We start from the raw sequence: 14,900 nt of genomic DNA, 5'->3' as shown, positions 1-14,900 counted from the left end.
CACTGTCACAGGTTGCCAGGATGGCAGTGGAGTTTCCATCCCTGGGGGTACTCACAAGGCATCCGGATGAAGTCCTGGGCACCTCGTTTGAGATGTCTGTGGTCAAGCACCAACCCAGTGATAAACCTTGACACTGCCAGCTGCAATCATGTAATGATTCTGTTGACTTTTCAAGCTGTTTTGCAAAACCACTGGAACTAGGCTCATGTATTTTAAAAGCATTAAACATTTCTCTTGCAGGCAGTGTCCTCTACAGTTAGTAGTGTGGCCCAGCAGTGTTGACCCTATGGAGTCTTACTGAGCTTAGAACTGTAGTTCCAGAGTGTAACAGCTTCTAGAGTGCAGAGGTCCTGTGCAGCCAAGGTCTTCTTTGGAAGACACATTAAAGGGTCATTTAATTTTAACTTTGACTTAGCACTAGTCTGGTTTCATGAACAAAATGCCTGATTGAGTCTGGAGTGAAGTTAGAAAATTTATGAATTAAGTTAAGGGGAGATGATCACTTCACAAGCTCACTCCTGACCTCAGTAGCCACAGTAAGGCAGAGGCAGCTACAGAGTCACCTCTGTCTACATGTTGGTCCAGCTGCTGCCTATGCTAGTATTTAGAGTGAGCCACATTGCATGCCTTAATCTTACTGATTAATGCTCCTCTTAATTGCAAACTTGGATTCCTCAGGAATAGGATGGGTATAAATTATGAGCATCCTTTAATTCCATACCATTCCTGAGAGAGAAAATGGATTTCATATACAGTTATCATGAAAAATGAAGACACTGTTTAATGTTTCCAGCCCACATGTAGCATTTTGCTGTAAGACATTCAAGGTTTTGCAGCTCTCTGATGGTATTTATCTTCCCTGCCTAATGTGTACTCAGAGTAAGGTTAAGCTTCCTTTTCTTGACATCATTAGGAACTTCATAATGAATTTGGCAACTACTCTCTTTAGTAGTGCTTTACTTGGATTAAGATAAAAGCCTCTTCTAATGTGTGACATGTTTAAATATTAAGTAGTCTTCATTAGTGACAACTGAAACAAAGGACTTTTCAGGCTTTTGCCAAGGCATTTTTTGTCTTTGACACACAGCATTTAGAATTAAATATGTCAGGTGAATATTCTCTGCATTTGAAGACCCTAAAATGTAAACATTGTTTGCAAATTATTCTTTAAATTAATGAATTAAACCACAGATTAATATGAAACTTGTAGTTTAAAAAAGAAGGAAACCAAGTCATAAGCCTAGAAGCTCTACTCAAGTTCTAGTTAGAAGGAAATAAAGTTTTTACACAACTGCCATTGCCTTTAATTCTTCTTCTTTGTTTTTAGTTTGCAGCACAGAGAAAATATAGATGAGCTTTTTCAAATTTTCTCTTAGATCAGTTCTTACTTTGATAGACTCTGATTCTTTTGTAAAAAGGAGCCAAGGTTGTTCAAACTGACCAAAAGTGTCCATTAGAAAGTAAATATTCATTGTAGGTACTCTTTGAAGAAGGTAAACTGTGACAGTTGTAAAGATCAGATAAAGTATCTGAAGAAAGTCTTAATGAAATAAATAGTTGTTTCTGGAACATAATACTCAAAGAACAATTTGTCATTCCACTCATTACAGTGTTAGTTGTCTTTTTAAAATACAGTCTTCACATTTCTGAAGGCTTGATTTTAAGAACTGTTGAGCTGGGAGACAACTTTCCAAAAATGAGGATCAAAGTTACAAACATTGTAACACTGATTTTTCGGACTTATTTTTTCATGCTGTGTCTAACACAGCCTGAGTGCATGAACACATCATTGTTTGTGTGAGATTCCCACTTCTTTTGAAAGGGTAGGAAAAAAATTACATACCATTTTGAAGGGAAATGAAGGAAAATCTAAAATGCTGCAAATTGAAAATGATACCTCAGAAGCAAAAAAATGGAATCTCTGATTTACTGACACTTGTTTGAAAATTGTTCTGACAATTCTTTAGGCTGTGTAAGTATCACAGATCTGAAAGATTGTGTTTTGATGTTTTAACTAATTAATATGCTTGATTTTTTAAGCAAGAAGGTCTCTTTACAAGAAGGTAAATCTGATGCTGTAAAATTGTGTATTTAAATAAATAATAATTTTCCTACTTTCACTTTCTAATGTATGTTACAGAAGAACCAGTAAAAACTGGTTTCTGGAACTGCAACATTTAGTTTAAAAGGAAGGCATGGGATTGTCCTTGTTATTTTTAATAGCATTAATGACAGCAGCATTGGGTTATCCTCCCAGGATGACTGGAAATAGCTGAGCTTGCAGCATTTGAGGAATCATTATTGGATTCAAAATATTAGCAGGTCATTTATAATGATAACTTACTTCGAGAACTTGGTGAGAATTATTCGTGCATTGTCTATGGTTGAGGTTGAAGTTTGTTAAAACATCCTATAATGTCTCTGAGCAAAAATAAGATTTGGATTTGTAAGAAAAAAATAATCCCTAGGTCATCTCATAGGTATTAATAAGGCGGTTCCAGTCTATTAGGGATGTTACAAGCAATGTTTTTACCTCCAAAATTATTTTAGGAAAAGAACTAGGAGCTATTCTAATTCCCTAGACCACATTAAGACCTAATTCCCACCCACATTAGGTGATCTAATGTATCAGGTATCTAATGTTTTTTATAAAAGTTGCATCTCTCTTTTTTGACTGCCCTAATAGGTGAAGGACAGATTTGATTAGTGTCAAAAGTTCTGTGTCACAAATATCCTGTTCTTCTAGGCAAGCCTCTTTCCTAGGGTACTAGCAATTACAAGGTAGTAAGATGTGATCAGAAATTCTTACTCTTTCACTAAGTCCTTCATTAAAAACACAGGAGATGGTGCATTTGAAAAACATTTTCACTCGAGTAGTGTGCATCCTGCCATTTTTACGTGTGGATCTATTACTGTGTTTTATCAGGTAATTCTTTCATGCTAAATTTAACATGAAAATTGCCAGTTCCCTCTACACATCTGTGCTAAGAACACTGCATTTTTTTCCCCTTCAGATATTGTAGGATGACTTTTTTATAACATGACACTTCATGTTGATTAGACAGCCTGAAATTTTCCTGCTTCAAATAATCATCTCTGATTTGTATAGGCATCCTCAAGTCTTCTCAGTCTAAATATCGCTGTAAACTACAATGGAAAAACAGCTTTGAAGTATTCCCAGTAGCAATCTTGGAATTCCTTCAAGTATATTAAGATTTTGTTAGAAATTGAATTGCCAGTGTAATCCATCTTCCTTGTGAGAAAACATTCAGATAAAGAGCTGGAGCCTAGCAGAATTAAGTATTAGAACATCCCTTTAAATCAATAAGCTACAAATCTGGCAGTGCATTCATGCAATGCCCAGTGCTACACTAATGTGGCTTTAGTGCTGAAACAGCATTACTAAAGCACATCCTCAACATGGAAAAGCAGTTGAGTGATGCAGTAACCCAAATTATATGAGGTCTGACCTACTTAAGTATCACAAAAACATTTATATTGTACTGACATAGATACGAATGCAAGGTATTTTATTTTATTTTTATTTTTTTTCAGATGACTTTCCAAATGTGGTTATAGAAGGCATTCTACATGGAATATTTTATCCTCATTTACTGCCCAGGTAGAAGTGACATGGATAGAAGGAGCTTAAGCAAGTCTACAAGTCATCTTTAATGGAATTAACAGGAATAAAGTTTTGTGATGTGAAAATTACGCTCAGAAACAAGAGGCACAATCTCAATTTAAGGTCAAGCATTTTACCATCTATAGTAAAATCGATGTCACTACAATAGCTGCTTTAAAAGAAAAAAAAAAAAAGGGATATGGATACAACAGTATTGAAGTTATTTATATACCTTCTATATATTGACATGCTCTAACTATTTAACACTAAAAGCTGGAAGTCATACACTGAATTACACTAACACTTGAAAAGAATTGAAAGCTTTACTAATTATTGATGTAATTTCTATCATAAATCACACTAAAGGTTTTTGCACCAGTATTTTTTTCCACCATATCATCCATTGCTGGCAGTGGATGGATTAAAAGTGAGGAGAGTGTGTGAGAAATTAAAAAAATAATAATAAAACAAGAAGAAATAGAAAGCAATTTTAAATATTTTGTTAATTTTTCTTAAATTATTTTGAATCTGCTTCTAAATAACAGATTGGAAAAGGATCAATGCAGGTGTATGGAGAGTTTATTGGAAAGCATGCTTCCACATCCTGAAATTGATAGCTCTCTCTCTCTCAGGAAATTTTCTACATTTCAGTTGAAAGTATTTTATCTATCAGGAGATTTTACATGGCAATTACACATCTCCGTTTAGTTATGACATCTAATCTGTTTGTGTCAACTTGCAGATTCTATTCCACATCTTAACATCTTTTAACTCCCAGAGCATACAACTCTGTGGGAAGCTGAAGCAAGAATATGATTAAGTAGTAAAATAATAAAGCTAAACCCAATATATATATATATATACAAATATATATATATACACAGTTATGTATATATATTTGTTCAGATTTAACTGGAAATTTGTATGCGTGCTACTGGAAATGACAAAATAAATCACTAGAACATGAATGTACTGCTTCAGTTTACTTTTTGTGCATTTCTATTCAAACGAGACATTTCTCTGAGCTTGTGTCAGCCTCACAGATATCTCCACATGAAGCCTGAGAAAATACCCGGGTGTCTGCTTATTTAAAACTTTTGACACCATGCCATCTGAACATGCTAGGCTTATTAAAGTGTATGTCTTGGGGGGAAAAAAAGTCCGTGTAGCTGAGCAGGCGGTAGGTTAAGTCGTTGGGCTCATCAGAGGAAAGGCCTAATGGCCAAGCTAGACAAGAATGTATTTCTTATCCTGGTGATACATGGATTGCCTCCTGCTGACCACTGGATCTGTTTTAAAGATGCTTGGGGGTGGTGAAAAGCCCGGACCTGTGTAACAGGTAGGCTGGTGACTGCAGGTGACTTCATCAGGTAGCAGAACTGTCTGTAGGATCAAAGTCCCAGAAAGCATTTAGCTGCTGGGGAAAGCGAGGAAGTCTGGGGCATTCTCACTGTCACATTAACACTGCTTTCCAGGGAATATTACTTTGAACAGCTAGTCAAAAGAAAAATGAACAGGCGTTAAAATGGAAGTCTAAAAGCCCTTTGTAAGTTGTCCTCTAGCTCTGTTTTTAAGAGGATAGTAATCCTTTCACAAGTCTCAAAAATGTCAGTCCTTATGCCCAGAAAAGGCCCCAGGACAGTGGATGATGAGCTACTAGAAACATATTTTAATGACAAATGACACGTCAGAGGAATCCCTGCCCACAGCATTTTCCTATTTCCTTGTGATGGGGTGCCAGTCAGTGCTCTGTGCTGTCATGCTTGCTCTTCCCCCGGACCAGCTGGGTAAGTAGGCTCCAGAACACCTTCCAGGAGCCAAGTTACTGTGAAGCTGAGTGGTGCTGCCTACCTTGCAGGTGAATGAATCCTTCATCAGATCTTGGCACTCAACATCTCTCCTATCTTGAGTTCTAAACCAACCAAAATTTTTTAAAAAACACATTTCTTTTCTGTGGAATGTAACTCATTAAGGAACCTAATACACACAGCTGTGTCTAAATGGCACCTTATGCTGACCTTGTTTTAAATCTACCATGTGAGTTGTCAGCTTAAGAGTTATAGAAGTGTTACACAAACAACGAACCCAGTTTCATCTCTGACATACAGCAAAACTCCAAGAAAAAGTCTGAGTCTGAGTTTTATCATAAATAACATAAGCTAGGTGATACAAAATTCACTGTGCTGTAAAACAAATTCTGTTCTAATCAATTTCTAACAATCTTATTCAACAACAGACAGAGGTGCTCTTTCTTGATTACAGGATTGTATCTGAATACTGTGGGTTTTTTGAAAGACAGCAAGGACTTTATCTGACATGTTAAGATTAGAGAAATTTACCATCCCAACTCTAACCCCAGTCTCATTTCCTGGAAAGCAGCATCCCTGCATATTTTTCAGAATCAGCTGCAGTGATAAAAACAGGCCTTTGGGCGAGGAAATATAAAAAGCTCTTCACTAAATATTTATTTGAAAACAAAGTTTATTTGTTCAAAACACTTCTGGTTTTTTTTTCCATTTTAAAAAATGCTGGTATTAGTACAGATAATAACATATTCAGTTAAAAGGCAGAAACAAATACTGCAAAAATTTCCAGACAACAAAGTTACTGTAATTGAAACCTTAATAAAAACACAAATACTTCTACAATTTTTCATGAAATACGTTTTCTCCAAGATCTAGAATTTGGCAGGATATGTCTTGAATTTCAAGGAGTCACAGCTCCATCATTATATAAATGGTTGTATCTTTTATGTATTTGGCAAATATGTAATGTGTAAACAAAGCCTTATCTTTTGAGGAGAAAACTCAATGGATAGTTAAAATCAGTCCAAAATAGACCTTAAAGAAATGTGATTGTTTTACTTTCAATTCTGACTCTTGGTCTCACCAGTCATCTACTTCAACTACAAATGGTTCTTTTACAGCTATTTTGCCACTGTTCACAATCACACAGTCTTGAAGGGGCTGGTCATGTTCATCTGTCTGCTGGAGTTCTATCGAGTGTACCACAGACTGTTAAGAAAAAAAAAAAAAAGTTCAGTCCAGGCAACAAAACTCCAGTGGCTCAAGTCTGGTACCAGGTGAACAACCACATGCTTGTAGCATTACTGTTTATTAAGCAACTTGTTGAGTTCCTCCATGCTGAGTGAGTGTCATTGTAACCCTTTGTCACACAGCTGACATAAGCACATGAGTCTGTTTGCCCTTCTATAAAAAACCTGCAGCCAACAAAAATACTTTGAAGAGGCAACTGAAAATAACTTGTCAGTTGATTAACCTATCACATACAAAGTCTATCTGTAGCCTATGAGCAGAAAGTGCATCAGAGAGAGATCACAAAGGATGACCAGTAGTTCTCTTTCTAATCATACAGCATAACTATGCTTCAAGAAATCCAGTAAGTACTTTTACCTTTAGTATAACACACACATGCAGATTTTAAGTGTGGTAGTGTTCAGTCAGACAGGTACAGGTTAAACACTGGCCTCATGGCTAGGCAACAAATTAAAGTAGCAAATTCAAAGGACAAAATTCAGTTAAAATCACAAAATGGTTTATGTTGGAAGGGACCATAGAGATCACCAACACCAACCTCCCTGCCTGCGGCAGGGACACCCCTCAACTAGACAAGTGTGCTCAAAGCCTCATCCAGCCTGGACTTGAACACCTGCAGGGAGGGGAGAGCCACAATTTCCCTAGGCTATTTCAGTCTCACAACCCATGTACTGAAGATCTTCTTCCTGAGATCTATCTAGATCTAGCTCTACCCCCAGTGTCTTCTTCAGGCTGAGCAATCCCAGCTCCTTCAGCCTCTCCTCTTAGCAGAGGTGCCACAGCCCCAGGATCATCTTTGTGGCCCTTCTCTGGACTTGTTCCAACAGATCTATGCCCTGTAGTGGGGGACACCAGGTTGAGGTGGGGTCTCACATGTGTAGAAGAGGAGAATCACCTCTCTTGATCTGCTGGCCATGGTCCTCTTGATGCATCCTAGGATACAGTTGGCCTTCTAGGGAGTTAGGATTGTTGCCTACATGGCTTTCAATATTTGTTCATTAACCTAACTAAACGACAACTTGGTCTAATTTCTCCTCAAAAAACTTCAGCTCATGAAAATTGAATTCAGTATGACCATAGAAGTGGGGGGCAATTATCCTCATGAGGCTTTCAAACTCCTCAAAGAGCTGGTCAGTGCAGCAGTTCATGTTTCCCCCATTAATTTCAAAACACAGATTAAATAATTTAAAAGGAAAATCAGACTACTGAAAGTGTAATCAGTTGGAAACTTTTAAACTTAAATTCTATTTGGCCTTTCATCAGTTTTGCAGCTGTGCAGAGTTTGAGGGAATTAACTAGATTTTTTTTTTTTCTTTAAACAGATCTTGGATATATGTGTTTGTTGGTTTTGCATTCACAGCTTCTGAAAACCCTAACAGTGAACCTGCTATCCATAACTAGCATGTGCTATACACAATTAGATTTTAGCTTGTAGAAATACAATTATTTCATGGCTAACAGTGAAATGGGGACCTGCACCTAAATTCCATTTGTAATCTGTAAAGGTGCCTCCAATGATTTCAGTGGTTGGTGGTCTGAAATAAGAGTTGTTAATGCAAAAGGCGTGATTTAAGTTTCTATTTCTGCAGTCACCATTTATTGTTTCAATCCTAAATATTCAATCTCCAGGCTCTTCACAATCATTTTCTATCATGTACATACTAATCATTCAGTTGGTTTGAAATACTATGGTGTAAGTTACACTAACGCAGACAAAATGCATCAGAATTTGTCCAGATTTTTTTGGATTTCTCTTGCCACTCCTTTTAGCTTACCATTCCATCAAGGACTTTGCCAAATACTACATGTTTTCCATCTAACCAGGAAGGCTTCGTCACACTAATGAAGAACTGAGATCCATTGGTGTCTGGGCCAGAATTCGCCATGCTAACCCACCCAATTCCATAGTGTTTGAGCTTGAAGTTCTCATCTGGAAACCTTTCTCCATAGATGCTTCTGCCTGTGACCAAAATAAATAAATAAATAAATAAACCAAGAAAAACCCCTTTTTTGTTCCAACAGGTGAGAAAAACAAAACATTAATTCAGGACTTGAAGACTCATTGAGTAAGCACAGCAACATCGCTGTTCCATCATCAATCCCATAACTAAAAGCATTTTGCATGTACAGAAAAGGATACGATAAACCACCCCATATAAGGAGAGAATATTAAAAGTTGATCATGATTTATCCTTTGCTTTTAACAAGCAAGGTGAGTACTTTCAAATGTCCTGCTTACATAACCACTGAACAAAAGTATACCTCATCCTTTTCAACAAATTTAAATTACATAATTAAACCACTAGAAATAAGGTTGCCATGTTCCATGACAATTTTAGTCTTCACTTTTAAACTCTTCCTCCTAATAATGAGTTGCTTTAGACAACTTTAAATATATGAAGAACAACTGAAACTTAGCCAAAAAGACTCAGATTTGTACAATTACTGCATAAAGATTTTTATGTTTCTACAACAGTTCAGAAGAGTCATGTTTAAACCATCATCACTTTGATAAGAGAAAGCTGTCTGTCTCATTCTTTATTTGTACAGTGTCTAGAACAAAGGGGATGCTGCTCCCAACACCACCAGATATTGTCCCAGTGAACAGTACTAGCAGGCAAACAAACATTGGCTACTTTTAAGGCTAAAACTGAGACATTCATGTTCTACTCTTACCCATTGTTCTCTGCAACAAAAAGGAATGTGCGCAGACAGTTCAAACAGTAGCACACAAAGAACATGCATGTAATGGAAGAGTAGAAATCAGAAGCCAGAATGCAAGCAATGCAAGAGGGGCTGCACTGGGAACACCCTCTTTAGTGGAATGAACTGGTCATCTGGAGGCTTGGGAGAGAGAAGTGATGCACACAGCCCAAACTCACATCACTAGCAAGTTTATGTTTTTAAATTTAGAAAGAGAAAAAAGGGGAGAGGGCATGATCCTAATTTTCTAATTTCTCTACCATTGTTTTGAAAGTTCTTCCCATAGAACATTTCAGAAGGTTCCTCAGAACCAGCTGGGCTGAGGGCAGAGGACAACCTGCTCCTTCCCTACCTGCCTTCCCTCTGTGCGCTTTCACTGCTTCATCGCAGATTGGTTTTCTGCTGGATGACTTGAATTGGTTCACATACACGGAATCAACAAGTGCCTCAAGGAAGGAGTGCATCACAAAGCCAGAGCAAGGGCAAGGCAGAGACATCCCCTTTTTGAAGACAGTATGTTCTAGGAGCAGCACATCTGATCGCATGGCTGCAGCCCACCACACAAAGCCATGCTTCTTGAATGGGGATAAACCACGGACAGAAAAGGTCTACCTGCAAAAACTGAAGACAAAGGAAGCTCTGCACACATTTATAACCAAATAATTGCAGCTTAAGTTCCAAGATGCTTGTAAAAGTGCTAGATGCTCTGAAACACATATGGTTTTATTTCATTCATGGGAGCTGGAAGAATGAGGAACAAGCTGTTCTGCCCGACTTTGCAGCAGACATTCGAAGGAAGGAAAGGGAACATGGAAGATACTAAGCATGTTACCTCCTGATCCATCTCCAGCTGTAAAGTCTCCTCCTTGAATCATGAAGTCTTTGATCACGCGATGAAATTTACTTCCTTTGTATCCATATCCTCTCTAAGAAAATGAAACAATTCTATAATAAACATAGAAGCCAGTTCTACACAGTCATAGTGCAATACGCATGTGCTAAACAGCCAGATTTCACAGAATATACCAACATCAGAGACAAATTCTGGCAACAAACAAATTAAATGGAGATGTAGGTAAATGCAGCTGGGCTGCACTGCCACAAAGCAGGCATTATTCAGTTGATGAAAGCCAATGTCTTTATTCAACTGGTACCTGACCACAGTATCTCTACATGCTAGATCTGCATGTGGTACTAGACTGAGGTGGTAACAAGCAACATCTCATAATTCCACCTTGTCAGTCCAGACTCTGGCACACACCAGAGGATGCACACCACTGCACAGCCTGGGAGATGGCACTCTTGCACAGGCTCCACTGAATTAACATTGAGTTCCCAACTGAAACAGCATTAAGCAAACATTTACTTCCCAATCCAAACTTGAGTACATAGTGGTAGAAAACCGCGAACATACTTCCCCAGTTGCCAGTGCCATGAAGTTCTCCACAGTCTTTGGGACAACTTTTCCAAACAATCCGATTACAATTCTGCCAACATCTTTGTCTCCAATCTTCACATCAAAGAACACCTGAATATTTGTTGTGAAGACAATAAAAGTAATCAAGCTTTTGAAAGCATAAGGTGGTAAGAAACTGCTTCTGGCTGGTCTGTATTAATAGTATTCTTCAAATCCTGAGGGAGCTGTTTAAGAAAAATCCTGGCAGAGCTACCGAAGTGAGATAATGCAGAAAACTGTTTAAGAACTGGTTCAGCAAGACTGCTGTATCAGGAATTTGAGGGTAATGTTCAAGACAGTTTTTCCCAGACACATATGTATTTAAAGCTCTACAGAAAAGATGAAATATGAATGTAAGGAAGAACAATTATACTATTCCAGTGTGGGGAGCAACAACAAGGAACTGTAGTACTGACGCTCTCCGCAAGCAGTAATTTGCTCTCCGCTCATAACCTTCACTGTTCTAGGGATTAATATGTATGCAATTAAGTATAGACAAAAGCCTAAATTTCAATAAATTAACAGTAGGAAGAAAATTGTATGGCTCAAGGAAGCAGTCTCTTTCCTTAACATGAATTCAAACCTGGCAGAGAATTAATCAGACTACACTATTAAGGTGATTACCTAAAAGCTTCAATATCAATGTTGTTAAAATTACAGCTTCAAAAAGGCAAATGAGTTATAAAGCATTTTAATGTAGTTCAGAATATAGGAATGCAGATTTGAATGTGCAAAAATGTTCCAACAATTACTGAAAATAGAAACAGCTGTCAGGAAATGAGGCATTTTGAAGTTCTGAAAAAGTTACATAAAGACTATTACAACTTCTAGGAAACAGCCATGTGTATTCCTATGATGTGGTATTTGCTGTTCCTTGTGGCACTTGACCAAGTATTACTTGTCTGCAACGCTAAGAAATTAGTGCATTGATAATAAATGACCACAGTCTCTCCAATGTGAATGCCTCTTTCACATTCCCCTACTAAACATTTCTACTGTCTCTTGATCTTCCATGTGGTTTCTTGACTGTTGAACTTTTGCCTAATGCTATAAAAGCTCTATAAAGAAAATAAAATTCCTTTTGATACACCTCATTCATTTCCTTGGGACTTGGCACTAAATGACATACTTCTTAGATGTGTAGTTCCCAAAGTATTAACAGCACACTTTCACTAACTTCTTAAAAATGTTATGAACACACCTCTCTGAGTTTTGCCACCAAAGTTATTTAGGTAAGGAGTATTGCCTGCCTACATTTTCTAAACACACCTCTTTTTTTTTTTTTTGGCCAGGAAATGCTGTCCTAGTAGAAGGCTTGTCTGAAATACATAAGTATGTAAGTCACACAGTGGAGGCTACAGAACAATAACCCCAGATCACAGCAACATTGAACACTTCCACAGAGCACATGGAGATAACTCCATCCAGGTAACCCAATCAGGCAGCTTCATTTGGGGCAGAGCTGCTCACCTAAGTAGCAAAACCAGTACTCCCAAAAGGATTGCTCTGGCATTTGCGAACAAATGGTAAATTCCTGGCTTCCTTTCAGCATCCCACATATCTGTGGATCTACGTGCTTGGTGATTTTCAGAAAGTTCTGTGCTTCCTAATTTTGAACTACCTAATGTGTCTGTGCATATTTCTGGCCAGGGAATCAAATACGGAAATATCTGGTAGCCCCAGGTGCCGTTTCTGCACAGAGAAGCCGTGTTCTCTTACGCATATTTCCTCAAGTTCTCTGGAAAGTCAATAAGCATGTAGACACTAGTGAGCTGAACAACACAGCAGTCTCAAATCTCAAAAAACATCTGGCCAGATTCTTCACCAAAAAATCTTAAAGAAAATAAATACTATAAATTTTCAATTAATATCTCTATAAATACTAAACTTTATTTGCAATTTACAGGAAGTATTTCGAGACTGAACTGGACTGCACCAGTAAGAGTGGGCAACTGTCGAGAACATATTCATACATAATCTAACCAAGATGGTGCATATCAAAATGAAAAAAAAAGCCAAGAGCATTCAACTAGTCAGGGGCTGAGGGGCGTGAGGAGGGAAGAACTGACTGTGAAAGAAAGATTTCCTGATTCCTAGAGACCAGGCAATGTAATGACAAACGAACTCCTGATAATGCAAAATACGGCATGAGGAAGAGGACTTTAAAGCTACAACAAGGAATCCTAAATCAGCCAGCACTTAGAGAAGACATCTGCAGTCACTGTAAGCAGTTTGATTAAAAGTTTGGCTCTGGATTTGTAAAGGTCAGAGAAGGAAAATGAATGTCAGAAATAATTAGAAACTGGTACAGACAAGAGATGGGCATAATTATGCCATGGTATATATCTGTACTGGATGTTCACACCCAGAATGCTCCATGTAATTCTGGCTTCTCTATTCCAGAATGATAAAACCAACAAACAAAAAAAGGTAAATAAATAAAAGGGCAGCACAGGTAAGAATCAGAAAAGGACATTAAATAAAATCCCAGGCAAAAGGTCTGAAGAAGCAAAGCACTGCATGAATAATTAATCTGGAAAATATTATCAGGAGAGTTGGAGGCCAAAAAGTATGAGATCTACCCTCTAAAAAAAAGCACAAAGTCAAGGACTAGAAGTCCATCACCAGAAATTGTAGATAGTTGTAGAGAATGGTATCAATGAAGTCCAGAGATAAAGCCACAGCATGTGGCTTAGGAAGCTGTGGCCATGATGGAGGAAGCAGCTCTGTCCCTGCCCTGTCACTTTTGCTCATACAGGAATCTTTCACCAGGAACACTTGCTCTTGAAAACAGGTGAAAAGGTAATTGGAGGTGGAAACATCCAATGCTTACATTATCCAGTGTTGGACTAGACACCCCACCTCTGCCACCTGTCTGGAATGCAATGCCAGTAGGCTGTGAGAGCAGGTGGCATTCGCATCCCGATGCCAGGTGGCAAGGCTGACCCGTCCAACTCTTGAGCAGCACCCTATCCAATTACCACCGGTGGATCTGGAGCTAACCCTGTCCTTTCAGCCAAGGAGAGCCCCAGCGCCGAGCCACCCCGGTGCCAGCAGCGCGCTCTGAGCTCGACGCCATCGGGCTTGGGTTTGGACACACAAACCCGAGCCTGCCACGGGCAGGGACAACGGGGAAGCGGCAATCAAGGGGACAATAAAACAACAGCTGGCAAGGACGGAGGATACAGAAAAGCGCTGGTTAAGAGCCGGCCGCTCAGCGCAGGGCCGGCAGCCCAAGGGCGCTTGCGGCCACGGCAGTGACCGCGGAAGCCCAGGATCCATCCGGTCATTCGGAGCGCTCAAGTTGCCGTTTCTGCGAGCCAGGAGCAGGCTGAGCTAACTCTAAGTTTGAGGTGTGCCCGCACGCACCTACAGAAAGAGAGCATGCCCAAAAGCGTTTTGTTTTGTTAAAAGAAAAGAAAGAAAAAGAAGAAAAAAAGGCAGAACTTGTAACACGGAAAAGTTAAGACACTTCTCCGAGCCCTCCCCAAACCCGAAATCCGCAAGGGCCTCCTTGTCGCCCGGAATCCGGCCCGCAAGGGACCAACTTTAAAACCAGGGTGAAAAGCAGCCCGGCGGCGCCCGCCCTCTCGGTAAACGCTGACAAGAGGCGCGGAGCTGGCGGGGCAGACAGCTCCCGGGGGGCCGCTGAGGAGGCGCCGCGGCCCCCTCACCACTGACCGATCCCGACTCGCCTCACACCGGCGGCCGGGGAGGCTTCCCGGTCGGCGGAGCCGCCCAGGGCGAGAGTCACCTTGGCGGTCACGCTGGGTCCCCTCTTCTTGAAGCCCTCAGCCGCCGGGGCCAGGAAGCAGAGGAAGGCGAAGACACAGAGGAGAGCCGCCGACCCCCCGCGGGCCATGGCTCTTAGCAGAGCGCTGCGGCGCCTGCGCCCGCCGCCAGCCGGCTCCTCCCGCGCCGTGTGGCGGGGGGGGGATGGCGGGGGAGCAGCGGGGAGGGCACCCAGCCGAGTTGGGACCGGCACCGGCCCTGCGTAGCTGCGGGGAGCGGATAGGAGGGGCGAGGCCCTCGGAACACCTCAGGAACGCGGTTCCGGGGG

General features: G+C 40.0%; 2 protein-coding genes and 1 long non-coding RNA gene across 5 annotated transcripts in view; 2 read left to right on the top strand and 1 right to left on the bottom strand.

Moving 5' to 3' along the window:
* SNX24 (sorting nexin 24) overlaps positions 1 to 4,593 on the top strand; it is a 94,616-nt gene extending 90,023 nt beyond the window's left edge. For both annotated transcript variants that reach the window (XM_071732216.1, XM_071732217.1), the window contains one exon: positions 3,556 to 4,593. In XM_071732216.1, the coding sequence (XP_071588317.1) occupies positions 3,556 to 3,626 (71 nt within the window). In that variant the 3' untranslated portion in view covers positions 3,627 to 4,593. The remainder of the gene's footprint in view (positions 1 to 3,555) is intronic.
* Positions 1 to 14,900, top strand: part of LOC139789641 (uncharacterized) — a 354,871-nt gene that overhangs the window by 219,136 nt on the left and 120,835 nt on the right. The window lies entirely within an intron of this gene.
* On the bottom strand, positions 6,089 to 14,765 carry PPIC (peptidylprolyl isomerase C). Of its 2 annotated transcripts, XM_071732214.1 has the most exons (5): positions 14,595 to 14,765; positions 10,799 to 10,912; positions 10,217 to 10,310; positions 8,457 to 8,641; positions 6,089 to 6,639 (listed from the first exon to the last, which is right to left on the bottom strand). In XM_071732214.1, the coding sequence occupies exons 1-5, from the start codon at positions 14,700 to 14,702 to the stop codon at positions 6,511 to 6,513; spliced, it is 630 nt and encodes a 209-aa protein (XP_071588315.1). In that variant the 5' UTR covers positions 14,703 to 14,765; the 3' UTR covers positions 6,089 to 6,510. The 2 variants fall into 2 exon arrangements, with proteins under 2 accessions (XP_071588315.1, XP_071588316.1); XM_071732215.1 differs by lacking the exons at positions 10,799 to 10,912; positions 14,595 to 14,765 and adding an exon at positions 9,737 to 10,005.

The sequence above is a fragment of the Heliangelus exortis genome, chromosome Z, assembly GCF_036169615.1.
Source record: "Heliangelus exortis chromosome Z, bHelExo1.hap1, whole genome shotgun sequence".
Taxonomy (NCBI): domain Eukaryota; kingdom Metazoa; phylum Chordata; class Aves; order Apodiformes; family Trochilidae; genus Heliangelus; species Heliangelus exortis.
Note: the sequence above shows the minus strand (reverse complement) of the source record. Positions and strands in the feature narration are given on the sequence as shown.

What these genes read in the sequence shown, in the direction of transcription:
- PPIC (XM_071732214.1), bottom strand. Translation starts at nt 14,702, where the DNA reads ATGGCCCGCGGGGGGTCGGCGGCTCTCCTCTGTGTCTTCGCCTTCCTC. An exon ending in GACCCAGCGTGACCGCCAAG is followed by an intron (nt 10,913 to 14,594) that starts GTGACTCTCGCC and finishes ACAAATATTCAG; the next exon opens with GTGTTCTTTGATGTGAAGAT. An exon ending in TGGCACTGGCAACTGGGGAA is followed by an intron (nt 10,311 to 10,798) that starts GTATGTTCGCGG and finishes TCATTTTCTTAG; the next exon opens with AGAGGATATGGATACAAAGG.